The sequence below is a fragment of the Falco peregrinus genome, chromosome 5 (genome assembly GCF_023634155.1).
Source record: "Falco peregrinus isolate bFalPer1 chromosome 5, bFalPer1.pri, whole genome shotgun sequence".
NCBI classification, from domain to species: Eukaryota; Metazoa; Chordata; class Aves; order Falconiformes; family Falconidae; genus Falco; species Falco peregrinus.
Genome location: NC_073725.1, coordinates 55,926,771 through 55,942,012, shown reverse-complemented (window position 1 = coordinate 55,942,012; position 15,242 = coordinate 55,926,771). Strand labels below are relative to the sequence as shown.

The 15,242-nt window shown below is 40.5% G+C and overlaps 1 protein-coding gene across 4 annotated transcripts in view; it reads left to right on the top strand.

The window, feature by feature from the left end:
• DPP6 (dipeptidyl peptidase like 6) overlaps positions 1–15,242 on the top strand; it is a 572,063-nt gene that overhangs the window by 529,664 nt on the left and 27,157 nt on the right. For all 4 annotated transcript variants that reach the window (XM_055805889.1, XM_055805888.1, XM_055805890.1 and 1 more), the window contains exons 15-16: positions 726–773; positions 2,955–3,073. In XM_055805889.1, coding sequence (XP_055661864.1) covers positions 726–773; positions 2,955–3,073 — 167 coding nt within the window. The remainder of the gene's footprint in view (positions 1–725; positions 774–2,954; positions 3,074–15,242) is intronic.

Genomic DNA, 15,242 nt, shown 5'->3' with positions numbered 1-15,242 from the left:
CAGGGCTGAATATCCTGCCTGATGTGTGATTCACCCCACGGACACTACATTTGATCCTGTGGTCTGTCATTATTCACGTGAAATGCACCTGGGGGATCAGTCTGGACCTGCACGTTGGGCTGAGGTTGGCCACCTCCAGCGGCACCTCTCTGTTACCTTCAGTGCACAGCAGGGCTGTCACTCTAGCCCCAGAAGGAGTTCACCACAGTCTCGGCACAAAACAAGGGCAACAAGGGATTCTTTAACTTCATACTCGTCTTCCCTCAAAGTCCAACTCCCTTCTTCAAAGAGGACATTTCAGTGAGATTTGCATCAGACCCTGGTTAGATGTGTATCTGGGCAAAGAACGAAAAGTGGTAAGAGAAGTAAAAACTAGTTGTAAAGAAAAAAGAAAGGTGTTGAAAGGAAATTCTGAGCCATAAATCTTGAGGCAAAAATGTGAAGTTCTTTCACTTAATCATTTGATCCTTTTTGATCCACTGTCATGACCACTCTAGGACCATTTCTATGCTTGTTTTAACTGTAGTGCAGCCTACAACATACTTGCTTGAACCTCTGCAGCGGTGTGTCCCTCTGTATGTTTTTCCAATTCATTTTGAACTTTCCTTGCCTTTACAAGATCAGGAAAATGGCAATGTGAATGAAAATCTTGTGTGAAATACTTGTAAACGCCCTTCTGATGATACAATTATGATACAGTTGTCTTTTGATTTTTTTCTCCCCAGTTATTTCCACAGCACAGAAGATTTGCCAAGGAGGCGACATTTATACAGGTATGTGCTTTATTAACTTCACATACAGAATTTCCCATTTTTTCAGTCTTACACGAATCATTACATAAGCGATGGCAATAGAAATAGTTTCTTATGTGTTTGTCTTTAATGGCATTGCAAGATTTTGCAATGTGTCACTGGAATAGATAGAACAGTGTAACAAGAGAGCACAAAATGCTTGACATTTGGAAATGTTTTACATTTAGCAATTTTCTCATTTTAATGCAAATTTTAAATTGGTCTCAAGACTGATAAACTGTCACAAAACTTTCCAGCAGAACTGCTTAACACTTGAAAGAATTCAGAATTACATAAACTAATGGTATAAACTGGTTTTATACTTTCAGATAGCAGTTTCCCTGGAAGCTTCTAGCACCTCACCTTTTCATGAAATTGAGAAGAAATAACAATATGTTATGTTTGCAAATGTTTTTTTTCTGAAATTCCAGATGTCTTTAGTATTCTACCTAACTGTATGATAAATAAAAAACTGGTTTATAGTAAGCTATCGGTAGTGTAGCTATTGTGAAGTATCATGGGAGCAGATTAAAAAGGGGAGGAAGCCCCAACTTTTTAATAATAATTCTGGAATCACTATTCCATTTGTCCTATTTTTCTTCTCAATCACCCTGCTGTCATCTCAGCCTCTCCAGCGAAGGGCAGAGCTGGCTACAGCATCAGTTGATGAGGGACAGTCAGTACGTTTTCCTTCTCTAACATGATATCATACCTTTTTTCCCTCAGTGGAAAGGAAACTAGAGTGAACTAAATTACCTGTAATTGAATCATTTTTCCCTTTCGAGACCTCTGTGCCTTGCCTCTGCACTCCGCATTTTTTTGAGAGTAGCTCAGCTCAGTGTTTATTTTCTTGAAGAGAAAAAAAAATCAAAATTATATTGACCATTCATTTCTATTAAAATGGGAAGAAAATTTCATTTTAAAAGCCAAGTCATGAGCTGCTGGCATGAGTCAAACTGCTTCCCACACCTTGCTCAGCTTGGCATGCAGCTCATCCTGGTTCCTCATTAACCTCATCTCCCCACATAGGCAACAGGTAAAGAGATGCCCAAAATGTCAACGTCCTTGACCTTACTTGGATTACACTGTGACCCTGGCCTCCCTTCAGATTTCTGATTTCTTGCACTGGGTAGTCTGCCTGTCTCTCATTCCAGCCCAGGGACATCAGCTCAGCAGCAACCTTGGCATATATTCATTCACAGAGCTCCACTGGAGCTCTGACAGCTTATATCAGATGAAGATCTTTCTGGATTTTTTGTTTTGGTGTTGGGTTTTTTTTCTTTTTCTGTTTGATTTAGTAGCTTTAAGCAGGATTTAAGTCAGAGACACAATCTGAACCATGTAAGATGCAAGAGCTACTCATTTCAGTCTCTGTGGCCCTAAACAGGTTGCTCAGCCTCGTCTCTTCCTACCATGAAACCGTAGCAAAAAACACTGATCTGCTTTACAGTAACACTGGAAAAATCTATTAGTTAATATTCGGAAAGCATTTTGAAGTTTCAAAATGCTATAGCAATGCAAAATGTTATTTATTAATATTTGCTCATAATCTGCTCATTCTTCAATGTATAATAGACCCTTACAAGGCACTTCTGAGCATATGGACAGGCCACGTTACCTTCTTCAGAAACAGATCCCTAAATACAGTCTTTCCTTTCTACTTGGATGTTATAAGAGCATCTATTCAAACCCAAAACAAGGGCTTTGGCCTCTGAGGCACCTGCTAGCAAATCAGACCTGTGAGGCAACCAGTAAGAAGCTTTAAGAAAACAATTCCAGCTCTTCATTTTCTGTCATAAGTAGGTATAGAAATACTGCTCCATTGTTTCACACCTCTATTCACCAAATTATGACTTCCTCTTGTGCAATTGCAACCATCATTTTCTTTTAAAAACTATACCTTCCTTCATAACCACCTGACCTTGCAAAAAAAGACCAGTATCCTTTTATACATTCTCCATTCAGGGAAAAAAAAAAAAAAAAAAAAAAAAAAAAAGCCATTACTGCTATTTAAACTCAACCAAATGGAAATGCTTTGTCTCTTACTAATGTTGGACACATTGTATTTATGTTCTTGTTCTACAGTACAGTAAGGTTGAAGTAATGTTGCTCCCAGATAACATTTGCTCAGTGACCTTCATGGACTTGTATTAACTTTTTCAGCGCAAGCACAAATGGAAACTTCAACAGGCGGTGTCTGTCTTGTGATCTGATCGAAAACTGTACTTATTTCAGTGCATCCTTCAGTCACAATCTGGAATACTTCCTACTGACATGTGAAGGTATGTTGGGAGTTTTTGTTACAGTTGTTGTGCCTAAGGATAGCATTTAGAGCCACCACCGATATCTTTAGATATCCTGTGTAACTGTGGCCAGCTTCGAAAGACTGGCCGTAAGTATCTGAGTCACTTTGCATTTAAATTACTCTTAATTTTTTTTTCTTTTGTGTTTCCCCCACACAGACACACACACTAGAAAGCAGATGTGTGCAACCTTTTTCTGACTTTTGGAAATAGAGGTACATTCCTCTAGCCACTCTGAGCATCCTTAAATTAAAGTAACAGCAAAACCTAGAGAACATAAAATGTCAGAAAGCTTGTGGGTCATAAGCCAGCCAGGTGGGAGGAATTGTGGGTGACTGAGACTGAGTTCCCAATGTATCAGCTCATACCACTACTGTGAAGAGGGGGATTCAAAGTTACAATGAAAAGACATTTTGCCAAGAAAGGGCAGTTTTCAGAAAGCTACCTAATGGGCAATGTGAGTAGAGAGTATCTAGTGTTTCACTGCTCCTTTTCACCATAAATTTACCCTGACTTGGAGTAATCTCCAGGTCCGACAGAGATTTCCTGTGATGAAAATGCCATAAAGTATCCAAAAGGCTAAAGATAGAGAACATTTCAGAAGAGTCATAGAAGAAAAAACTCCAGGTCTGTTAAGACAAAATGCAGAACTCCATAGCATTTAATCCTATGTAATTTAATTCTGCTTGATTATCCTAAATTGCACGCACAATGCATGCACACCAGTCATCCGCTGCTATGATCAAAGCTGCGTAAATGGCTGCATGCCCTCTAAAACAACTATTGCAAAACAGCGAGCCAACAAGAAATGCCTTATTTTCAACAGCTCAGGAGAAAGCAAATGTTTGTAGCGTAAGGAAAAGTATATGCTGTCACAGAGCAGCTTAGTCTTGTCTCTGCTGAACATCAGCAGTTTGTTTGGCAATGCATGGGCAGCCCCTTCTCTGGCTGGCTAAAATTCATTGGTGCCAGTGCCTGTTTGGGGTGAAGATCAAGGACAGAGAAGTGTTTCAGATGGCAAAATGGGAAAAAACCAAGATAATCAAGATAAAGTGAAGAAATAGAATGGTTAACATAATACCAAGCAAAATGTCTGGACATGGATTTTTGTAAAAATATGTTCTGCCCCAAGAAGGAAAGACAGACTGTATTTTAGGGGCGTTTATAGCTATTCTAAAAAACACTTGGCAGTACAGTACAGAGAAGTAGCATTAATAGTACAGTGGCCTAATTAACTTAATGGACTACCTGTATATCTCTGAGTCTATACTTACGGCACACGTATGCAGAGAAGTGTCATTTCCCATTAAACATACAGTTCTGTGCTAAGTGTTATCATATTTATGAAGTCTATCTCTTTAAAAGAAAAACCCTATATATTTTTCTTCTTGTTTTCATTTCAAGAATAGCTGTCAGTAGCTGCTAGAGGCAGTGTCCATTTCCTTTGCAACAAGATAATTGTTTTACTGTAATTAGAAGCTTTTGCGAATAACAAGATTACAGTTTCTAAAGGGTCCTATCAACAAGTTATGAGGTGATATGTTTGGATTACATTATACCTCGTTCACAAAACCCTGCAGTGATACCTAAAGAGATTAATGAGTTTTATTAGCATGTACGTTAATCCAAGTATACAAGATAATGATTTTGCATAACAAGCTGTGGGCCAGATTCTCAGCTGCTGTAAATAATAGTTCCATTATAACATCAGTAGAGTTAAATCTGTTCACATCTGCTGAATATATCTTTGAATTTTCATTATACAGGACTAAATTCTCAAACTGTATTTTCAGTGTAGCACAAATGCAGCAAAGCTTGAACTATGGAGCTGATGCCAATGTCTCCAGATACATTTGCAAATTATGTGTGCAGGAGAAAGTAGAGATACCTTGGTAGGATTTCCATTTTCAATGATTTTGTTAAAATATCATTACATTTGATGGAGTTATTCCTTACTTACGTAACTGAAAGTGAGAGGTCTTTCAACCTCTTTGCTTTCAAGCAGTTTACAAAAACATTTCTTTTTACTGCTTTTTGTGTAGAAGCCATTTAACTTCAGATATCTGCTGTGGGTACATTTACAGCAGAGACAACTCCACTTGGTTTCTGTTACAGCTGATGTGGGTGAGGTCAGTGGAAACATCTGTTCTGGCTGAAATGCAGACTTCTGGATAAAAGTAATCTTCCCATCAGATTTTGGCCGTACAACTGGGGTAGAGCTGTTGAGGTCGATGGAGAATCACTCGGATGAACTAATAGAGTTCCTTTGCCCCAGCTCCTCGGGCTGCTTTGCTAGACCTTGCCCTTGCCTCACTTCCTCAGGGTATTATTTTGTTGCCCATAAGCGGTCATGCTCTAGTATCTTTTTGATTAGCAGGAAATCATATTTATTCATATGTACATTAACACAAGGATGGAAAAGCTACTTGAACAAGGCTATATAAAGGAGCCCAGCTTATCCTGCAGTTGATCAAGCAGGTAGAGCAGCATCTACCCAGCAGAGCAAACAACTGTTGATCTTAAAATGTCTGTTACCCAAGCGCTTCTGCCAGGAGTTCCCACCTCTGCTTCCCCCAAAAAATCACAGCTGGAGTCGATGTTAATGATCAGACAGTGGCAGGTAGTACTTAGTGCTGTTTGGTGCTTTCTTCTACATCTACGTTGTATAAAAAACACCCAGAGCTCAGGTCTTGGTGTATACTCTGTGACTGCCTGCAAAAGTGTGTGCTTGTAGCAGTAACTGGTGTATGATTTTATGTCAGACCCATATGTATCTTCAAAGGTAACTAAACATAAATTATTTTTCTGTGATCAAGCCTGAAATAATTTTAAAAATGGTATTTTCTCAGCTGTCCACAGGACATATGCACAGGCAATTATTTATGGCTTGAAAACAATTTCTGTACTGACACTTAGAGACTAACTTCCACCATACCTCAGTTTCTCTCTATCCCTTTTGTTAAGTTGCTTTGTTACGTTCAGTTGCAAACTTCACTGAGTTTAGAGACAAAGACACGACTGTGACTCAGCTTAACTTCTCTAAAATGGATGGCAAGATCTCAAAGATTTGATTAAGCAACTAATGCTTATAAAGTACTCTGTGATACTTAAAGGAAAGTCAATGGAAAGGGAAAATATATAACTTGAGAAACAAACAAACAAACAAAGAAAAGTCTGGCATTGCTTATTTGATTCCAGTAGTCAAGAGTTGGTAGTTTTCTGCTCGCTGCTTTGGTACCTTAGAGACAGCATATAATTGTCCTATAGGATTTTTTGCTGTCCTGCCAGACTAGGCTTGACAGCAGTGCTACCTGGCACAGACTGAAATGAGAGAAGAAGTATGCTATAATAAAAAGTAACCTCTCTTTCAAGAGGACAATGTAATGCTTACTGTCAGGAGGCAACGTTTATTACAATCACTCAGTCCCAGAAGGCTAGTTACCTTATTTTTCATCTAATTTTATATGCTCATGATTGAATTACTGTAGCAGGATCTAAGGAAACATGATGCTTTGCAGACTGCTGTTAGATTATCTCCTCTAGACACTGTCAAAAAAGCAATATGTACTGGACCAAGGTCACTCCTACTGTCATTTTCATCATAAAATATGGGCTTACACTTCTGTCTCCTCTCGTAAGGCAGCACTGGCACTGCCACGGATTCCCTCTAAGATAAACAGAAAGAAGATCTGAATGGAAGAGTTTTGCTACTTCATACATAAATTTAATTGAGGATGAGGTTTTTCTCAGTTGGAATCGGATGTAAATTTTAATTGCATAGAGAAAACGATAAGAAATTACAAGATTTGGCTGTGGAAAGCAATTTATTCCTATTTCTTTAATGGGGCTCAGACATGTACGGTGCAAGGCTGGATGACACTGAGCCAGTAAAAAGCACTGAAGCCCATTTTTAGGTGATAGCTCCTTCTCCTCTGAGGGATGAAGCCTTATCAACAACTACCACTGTAGTCAGCTGTGCAGTTTTAGTATTTCCACCTTAAAGAGATGCAACTTGTCTTCAGTGACTCCTTCCCTCACTCCCCAGTGTAACCTGCCAGCACTATTAAAACGAGTCCTAATGAGGTTGTTCATGGGGGAAGAAAGGACGTGCAACCGTTTCTGTTGCAGTCTGACTTGTACTCCATGTAGCTGATTTGGTTACAGTGTCTTCACTCTCATAAAAAAGTCTGTGAAGTCTCTGAGGCTTTTGCTTGAATACACAGAACTGGCAACGATTTTCTGGACCCTGGAGTTCAGGTCCCTGCTTATTGCGGTCAGTGGCATCGTAGCATCCTTTACATTAGCTGGTCAGTCTCCACCAACTGACCTCAGCCATAAGCTGACCTTGTCCAGCTCAACGCACTTGAAGAGGTGTGAGGTTCCCCACAAAGGGTTAATGCCTTGTAGCTCTGAGACAAGAGGAATAGTGAAGAAGACCTCTGGCACATGCATACGTTGCTGCAGTTAATGCCATTTAATATACGATGAAAATTATAGAGGGGGTGTTGTTCATGGAATGCCTACCAGCCTGCTAATTAAAGTTCTCTGTAATCGTGCGTTATCAGGGAAGTATTAATCATTTTTAGGGATGACACAAAGAAAATTGTTAGTTACACAGAGGGGAGGGGACTGTAATGAGGATTAAGAGAAAACTATTGTCTCATGCTTGGCAGGGTTGCTGGTGATAGAGCAGTGCCTTTGCTGCTGCTCTCTGTGTTATCCTTTCATGCACTGACCAGTTTGGGAAAAATCAGCTTTCACTTTCATAAGAGATCAACAGAACAGGGAACACCGTCTTCTTCTATAGGTCTCAAGTCCTTCCGCCTTTTCCAGAAACAGTAAGATTGTTTTGATTCAAAATACCATAAAATCTCTATAGTTTAGTGTAGCTCTTTGAAGATTATCTCTGCTGGAACCCATGTTTGTAGCTGACTGGTCAATACTGTCTACTGTCAGTATTGTGCAGGTCAAATGACTTTAAAGTCACTCTCCCTTTGGAGAAAGGAAAGTAGAGTCTTCTAACAAAAATGGTAAAGTATTATCACCTGATTTGAATGTCCTCTCTATCACTGTGGTTATCAGCAGCTTATCCTAGAGGCTGTAGATCAGTAATTGCAGGTAACAGGAATGAAGTCATTTCTGCCTTTCCCAGCAGACAGTTTTGTGGCTGTAGACCAAAATGATATAACTGAGCTGTGCTTGATAAAATACCTAAAGAACCAAGAGGAAAGGGATTTATCTGGGTATACATCTGCTGTTCCCCAGGTATGACCTGGGAGACAGCAGCCGTGATGCCAACAGCTCTGTAACTACACTCCTGGCCCTACGATGCTGAAGGATGCCTATAGGCCTGTGAAATCTTTAAAAATAGGATTTATAGCTCTTAGGTCCTACCAGATAAAATCTTGGTTCAGTTCCATAAATAGGGAACAAGTGGTGCAAAAGCACAGAGTAGGAAAACTTTGCAATTTAAGGATCTCCTTCGAGGGGGAAGCAACACAAGCAAATTTACGATAATCTGAGTCAGGTTCCTCATACCATTGTACATGTAATTCATTCTGTCTGTGTATTTATGAGTTTCAAAGACAAGTGCTGCGGGTTTATTCTTTATAGAGGCAGCCATGTAGCTATAAACTTCTCAGCTCCTTAAACTGTTTCTTGAGAATTTAATTATCTTCTTCCCTCCTTCTTGGTGGAATATGGAAGCACCATCTGGACATGGGAACACTTAGCATTACTTGCTGCTTCCACTTTCTAGGTTTATTCTGAGCATTAAAAAGTCCCTTCATTATTCTACATTTCTTTTATTTTCCAGATTTTTGTTGGCATCAGCAAAGACTTTCACTACCAATGTTCATCAAATCATCTGGCTCTGCTTTCTGGCAGGGTGTCCTGACCTCACATTTAATGACATTTTAACACCATTGAGTCCAGGGCATGATTTAGCAAGGTTCAGCCTTTCAGTATGGAGAGGTCTAAACCCACCTTTGGGAATCGTTTTCCAAATCTAAATTTTTCTGCTCTCTGATGTGGTAACAGCGCAAGCTGCTGCCCACAGAGATGATACAAGTCTGAAATGTATGGTTACACTTCTGGAGGATAGCATATGCACAGAAATTTTTAGTGTGAGTCTAAGTTGTGAAAGACATTAAGTGACTTGGTTAATTTATAATGAGGGCTGCTTTAGAGGAATGCATCAGCTCAGCTTTCATGCTTGTTGGGACCAGAATTCAAAACAGGGCTCATGCCCTTGATCAGTGCAATCTTTCTAAACCCAGTTAGTGACTGCTAACCGGCACCTCTCCTGCCTTCTTTTAACAACGTGGCAAGGGCTTTTTACTAAAAACCACTAGCCAGCAGCACTCCTGTGCAGAAGAACTTTTAAAGGAGGCTGGAGGTGGTCGGGAAAGCCAGGTCATTGATGCCGCTTCATGTACAGCCCCATGCTGTACAGCATGAGATAAACTTGGCCAACAGCCAGGTGGGTGGGAACACCCTTGGAAATGCCAGCATCCAGACCATTACCATTGCCGTAGTACAGCTCAAGGATTTAAAACCCATGATTTTTTTTTTTTTTTTAATGTAAGTAAACATAAAATTCTGGGCATTGTTTCTAGTATTATGGCTATTACTTACATGCCATTACTGCATAAAGACCTTGTCTTCTTTAAGGAGGTCTATACCTTGGAAAATCTCCTAGTATTTTATTCTCTCTTGGGATTACCAGCTAATTTGGATAGCATTCCAAAGAAAAGCTAAATTAAAAGCAATAAGGTGCTTGGATTTGTTGAGGAATTTCACTGTAACAAACATTTTACTTTTCCCATCTTCTTATGGATTCAGTCAGTTTCACCTGCATGTTTTATAATTCTGACTTTCAGGATTTTTTTTCCCTTAAAATACCATAAAATCCTAGAAGTATGAGTTTTAGTCAACAAATCTTCACAAAAAATGGCCTAGTTCTAGCATATAGCTCAAGAGAAATTTTTGCCTGTAATATTCATCACAAAAAAACCAGAGGCTTCTACTGCTAGCGACTGACTTTCTGAATAAAAGTGCCTGAATCCATTCTGCCTCAGTAAAGAAGATCACGAGATTTGTCTTTCACCATGGGTGAGTTAAATCACATTTTGATTCAGTTTCTCCATTGATATGAGAGGGCCATGGGATCATTACAGAGATATTATTGGCAGTGATTTATACATCTAAGTCTCTTTTAACAGGAAAAGCTTAATATTATTTATTATCTCAGGATAATTCTATATTGAGATTTATCAGGATACAGGGAAGAGAGTGTTGAAGTTTTATTGTTGGTAAAATAAATACTGCACTAAGTGTTTCTTTTGAGTTATGAAAAGACGTGTAAAGCCCTTTGCAACCTTTCCCCCGATGATAATTTTCATGCTTTTACCAAGTGGGGAGCAGAGGTACAGCGAGAATTAGTGGGTCGCCTATGGCCACATCTCAAGTCAAGTATTGTGACCCCCATTTCCTTCCTCATATTGCAAGACAGCACTCCAAGGGAAAGCACCATGGGCTACTGGAACAGAGCAGAAATGCATCTAGCTCTGTAGCCTGTCTCCATCAGCGCATGGTGCATAATTAACCTCTTCAGGATTTTTGCAATAATGTACCCATCAGGGACGTGTCTGCCCAGCTCTGCAATAAGAGGTTGGTTCATGCCTTCAGGCAGGAGAATAATGAACCTTTTTCAACATCTTTCTCAGTTCCTTCATTTAATCAGACCTTTTAACCTGTGCCATTTGGGCCAGGCCAACCATCCCCGGAAAGCAATGGAAAATCTGGAGACAAGGGTTTTTTGTACTAACTATGGACAAGCAGATGCCAGGAGCTGCGAATCAGTAGATGTTTACCAACCATTGATAAAGCACAAGTTCCTAAACCCATGTTTTGTCCACAAAACCTAACCCCATTGCTCATATATTGCCTTATGTATCACCCAGAAATCTTGCACATCACAGTCTCATCAATAGCACTCCTGGAACCAGACTGTTCTTAGTAGTTTTTATGCTCAGGAAAACATCACTGCAAGCAGTAATGAAAGCCCACAGCTTAGCTCTTCCCTGGGTATATTTGGCTATTTATGGCCTATTAAACAACACAATATTTAGGCAAATGTGTCTGCAAAAAGTAGATGAGTTGTTTTCTTTTTACCCTTTCTATAACAAAATAATATTATTTGTATAGTACTGTTGGATTCTCTAAATCCTGAGTTGAATGTGGTCACCTGTGATACATATACTTATAAACAGGTGGGTTTTATGATAGTTGTCCTAATTTATTGGCTTGTATGTAGGCATGGAGGGTCAAAAGCATGTTTGGTAGCAGTGGTCTGAGAAGTCCTAACCAGCGGCAAAATGCTGGTTAGGACACATGGGTTTGATTCTTTTCTCTGCCACAAGTTCCTTTAGAGAACTGAAGCAGGTCTTGTATTTCCAGCTTCCTAGAGGTGTTGGGAAAATAAAATCCATTACTGACTGCACTGTTCAAATGTGCAGTAACAATACAGGGCATAGAGGTTCCTAGATGGATAAATTACCAGAGTGGTTTTGAAAGATTCAGTGAATCTTCAATCTTTTCACTGCAGGGAAACCTTCCCAGCAGAAACCCAGAGATTAGTATGCAGGAGAGTGCTCCTGTAACAAACCAGCATGTAACATGATTAAATCATACTGTAGTGAAGAGTTAACAAGGCATGGCTGCACACGTTTGCTGTTAGCTCACAGCACCACACAATGTTTTGTCTCAATGGCAGTTCAATAACTAGTCTGTAATTACATCGCAGGCCTTAATAAGTGCAGGGCCAGTCCTCCCAGGTGCTGGATGCTCTTAACTCCCACCAGCCGCAGCGGGAGCTGGAGGTACCCCAAGAAGCAGGGGAGCCCCTTGGCACATTGCGGGATGGGTCTGCAGCAAGACCGGCCTCCCACAGCACCATAGCATCGCTCAGTGCCTTCAGAGATAGGCAACGATCTCTCAAAAAGGGATTGGATTTTGAGTTATAGCAGCAGTAAAACAGTTATGAAAAATATAATAACCCATTTTGGCTTAAAGCACGTCATTATGTATTTTATGTTTTTACAGCACTGTGAGTGTTTCAGGCACTGGGAGACCCAGTGCTACTCCCAGGGGGAATATCATCCCACGGTTTTTAGGGTTTGGAGGATTATTAGATGCGTAAGTGTGTGCGTTTTGCTCCTTGTGGGTGATACAGAAGTATTGATATTCTAAGCAGGACTTGAACAGGGGAAGAAGTGTTGGCTTGTCAAAGGCTACAGGGCCAGTGTTTCATTGGAAGTGCTTTCTGTCAGTAACACCCAGGTTAGAATCGTAGAAAGTCTTTCTCGCTTTTGAGAGATGAAGAAAGTGAAGTTCCTATTTAACCTCTCCAGGTCACCATTCCACATGCCTTGGGACATCTCTGGCAGGTATCTGGGGAAAACTTGCTGCTGTGGGTACAAGTATTTCACTCTAAGGCCTGAAGCAAACCTTAAATGCACAGAGGGGAAATACCTACATTTAATCACTACTTAAACTTAGTTACATAGAATGGCAAAGCATCTTAGAGAATCTCCAAAGCACTTTTTACTGAAATTCAAGTAAATGCTTTCTAAGGCCAGAGCTTGGCAATTCAGGTGACCTTTGGTGAGGGTCATAATCAATGATGTCATTGAGGTAGCCTAAAGAGACTTAATTAGATGCTGAAATAACCACTAGTGCTGAAAAGGAGTTTTATTAACCAACCCATGAGCCTATAGATAGAGAAGTGCAGTAAACCCTGGTTTAAATAAATGTGAAAGGCTGATTCCTGCGTCTGGGAGGGCGATACACCAGCTGCCTCCACACCTCAGTGTAGCCATGTCAGTAGCTCTGAAGTCCTCAGCCAAGGCTTTAAGTACTTTCAAGTCCTCAGCCAAGTACTTTAAGTACTTTCCTTACTGCAGGTGCCATAAGCAATAGCTCCCAGGTGGTGACTAGGAGGAGGAGGAGGCTCACGGGAAGGTGGTTTCTACCTGCTGTCCTGAGTGATCATGCCTCTCTGCTCCCCATCTCACCGTGCTGTGAAATGCAATAACGCCCTATAAAGCACTTTGTATTTTTCATCAGTGCGTCTCAGAGGACCACAGCACTGTATGTCCACAAGGACTGGCAGACAAAGTCAGTGGTGCCATTGAAAGAGGCGACTTCATCCTCTGTCCACCTTGGGGGCTTTTTCACCAGTCTGCTATTAGTGCCACAACGAGGCTCGCTGTGAGCTGGGTCCAGGAACTGAACTGAATGAAAATTAAATATTATTTTTCTGCTAGGATCAGTTCTAGAAGCTCTTCTGCTATTCTGCTGGATGGTTGTACAAACATTTCTGATCACAAGAAATGCTTGGGATGGGACCAAGTGGCCAAGGTGGGGACGGAAGTGGATGGTACTAGTTTAAATTTTTAAGGGAACCATAGAGTGAGGATTTGGGAGTATTTCGTGGGCCATCTGATGACTGCAGCTTATTACTGTTGTCCCCCAGAGTAGAGTAGTATCTATAGCGTCTATTATTCAAAAATACATGATGTTTTTATCTGCCATTATTTTCCATTACAGCAAGTGTTGTAATACTTGAATATTCTTGAATAAAAATAATATTCTTCAACAGAAAGGTTTGCTACTTATTACCTTATGTGCCGCTTGTGGAGGTTAAGATTTGCTGAACTATCTGAGCTGTCCTTGGCCTGGATCTGGAGTCTACCGTTAGGGGTGGCAAGCCAGTGCCTGACACTCTGTGCTACGGGGGTCTGAGCATGGCGGTGTCTTTCTTGGTAGAGCAGCACAGGCAATCCCCAAGAGCATGCTATCCTTGTGCTACTGCACAAGGCAGGCATCCCCGCCAAAATATCTGGCTAACAACATCTGAGTTGCCTAAGAAACATGGACATCATGCTGAAGTGCTGCTAAATGTCCTGCAATGTGATAACGGCCTCCAGGAACCAGGCATGACCCAACGGTGTGCACGCATCTTCCCACCCAGCTGAATGCTAAATGAGCACAGCGCCCGTGCTTGTGCCTGCAAGGCATTCCCGGTGGTTGCTCACATATTAGGTCACTGGGTGACTGTTATCTGTTGTGACCAGAATGGTTTCCTATACAAGGATGATTACGACAACGCTTGGTTTTTTGTATACCCAGTAGCGGGAGGCTGTGATTAGTGCTTCCAGGCAAACTGTGACCTTTTGGAACTTTTCCTGAGGCTTATGAGGCTTAAATTAGTTTCTGCTGTTTGAAAGCATGCACAGACTTAATCTCTGGGTCCTATTTATATTATAATTACTATATAATTCATATTTGCATTCACTTGACTCTCTTTCTTACTTAACAGCCAAGGCTGGCTCTCGCGTCTCCACTCCTTTGTGTGCAGTTCATGGGTCAGAAATCCCGTGGGTAAAGGCAGGGTGGGGAGTGCTCATTCTCGCTCCCTCACATGCTCATACGACCTCAGAATAGCAGGCTGGTATGAAAAATCCCTTTTGCACAAACAGAAGATACCACAAGGGCTTTTTCTCCAGGAAAAGAGAGGATGCTATTAGTGGTTTGGAATTTGAAAGAGAACTTCTTTTCTATCAGCTGTTAACAATGTTGTGATTAAAGTAGTATGAGATTAATTTAAATGATTGCTTTTGTGGCTGTTCTGGTCGCATTTTGTCTTCCTTTAAGTAGACCATTCATTTATGCTATAAAATATTTCACTGTATTGTTATACATCTTTAATCTAATGTGAAGTACCCATAAATACTAGGTAGCATAGAGTAAGTGGGGGAAAAAAACAATATGCATGAATATTTAATAAACAAAAAAATTGAAAATACCTGTAATTTCCAGTGTATGAAAAAGTATTGTGGAATGAATGTGAAAGTCCTATCCCCTTTAAAATGCCCTCCTCCTGCAAAGAACTATGTGTCCCTTGCTTTTACATGCTTTGATCCTGTTTTCATTTTGATTCTTGCTTGTAAATATGAGCTGTCTGGCATTGCCCAGAGGAAGGTGATCTATCATCTGCTTACAGCCAGGGTTCTTGTCATTCGGTCATTCCGTATATATAAAATTTTATCTGAACTCCACTCGTAGGAGATAAATGACCATGACA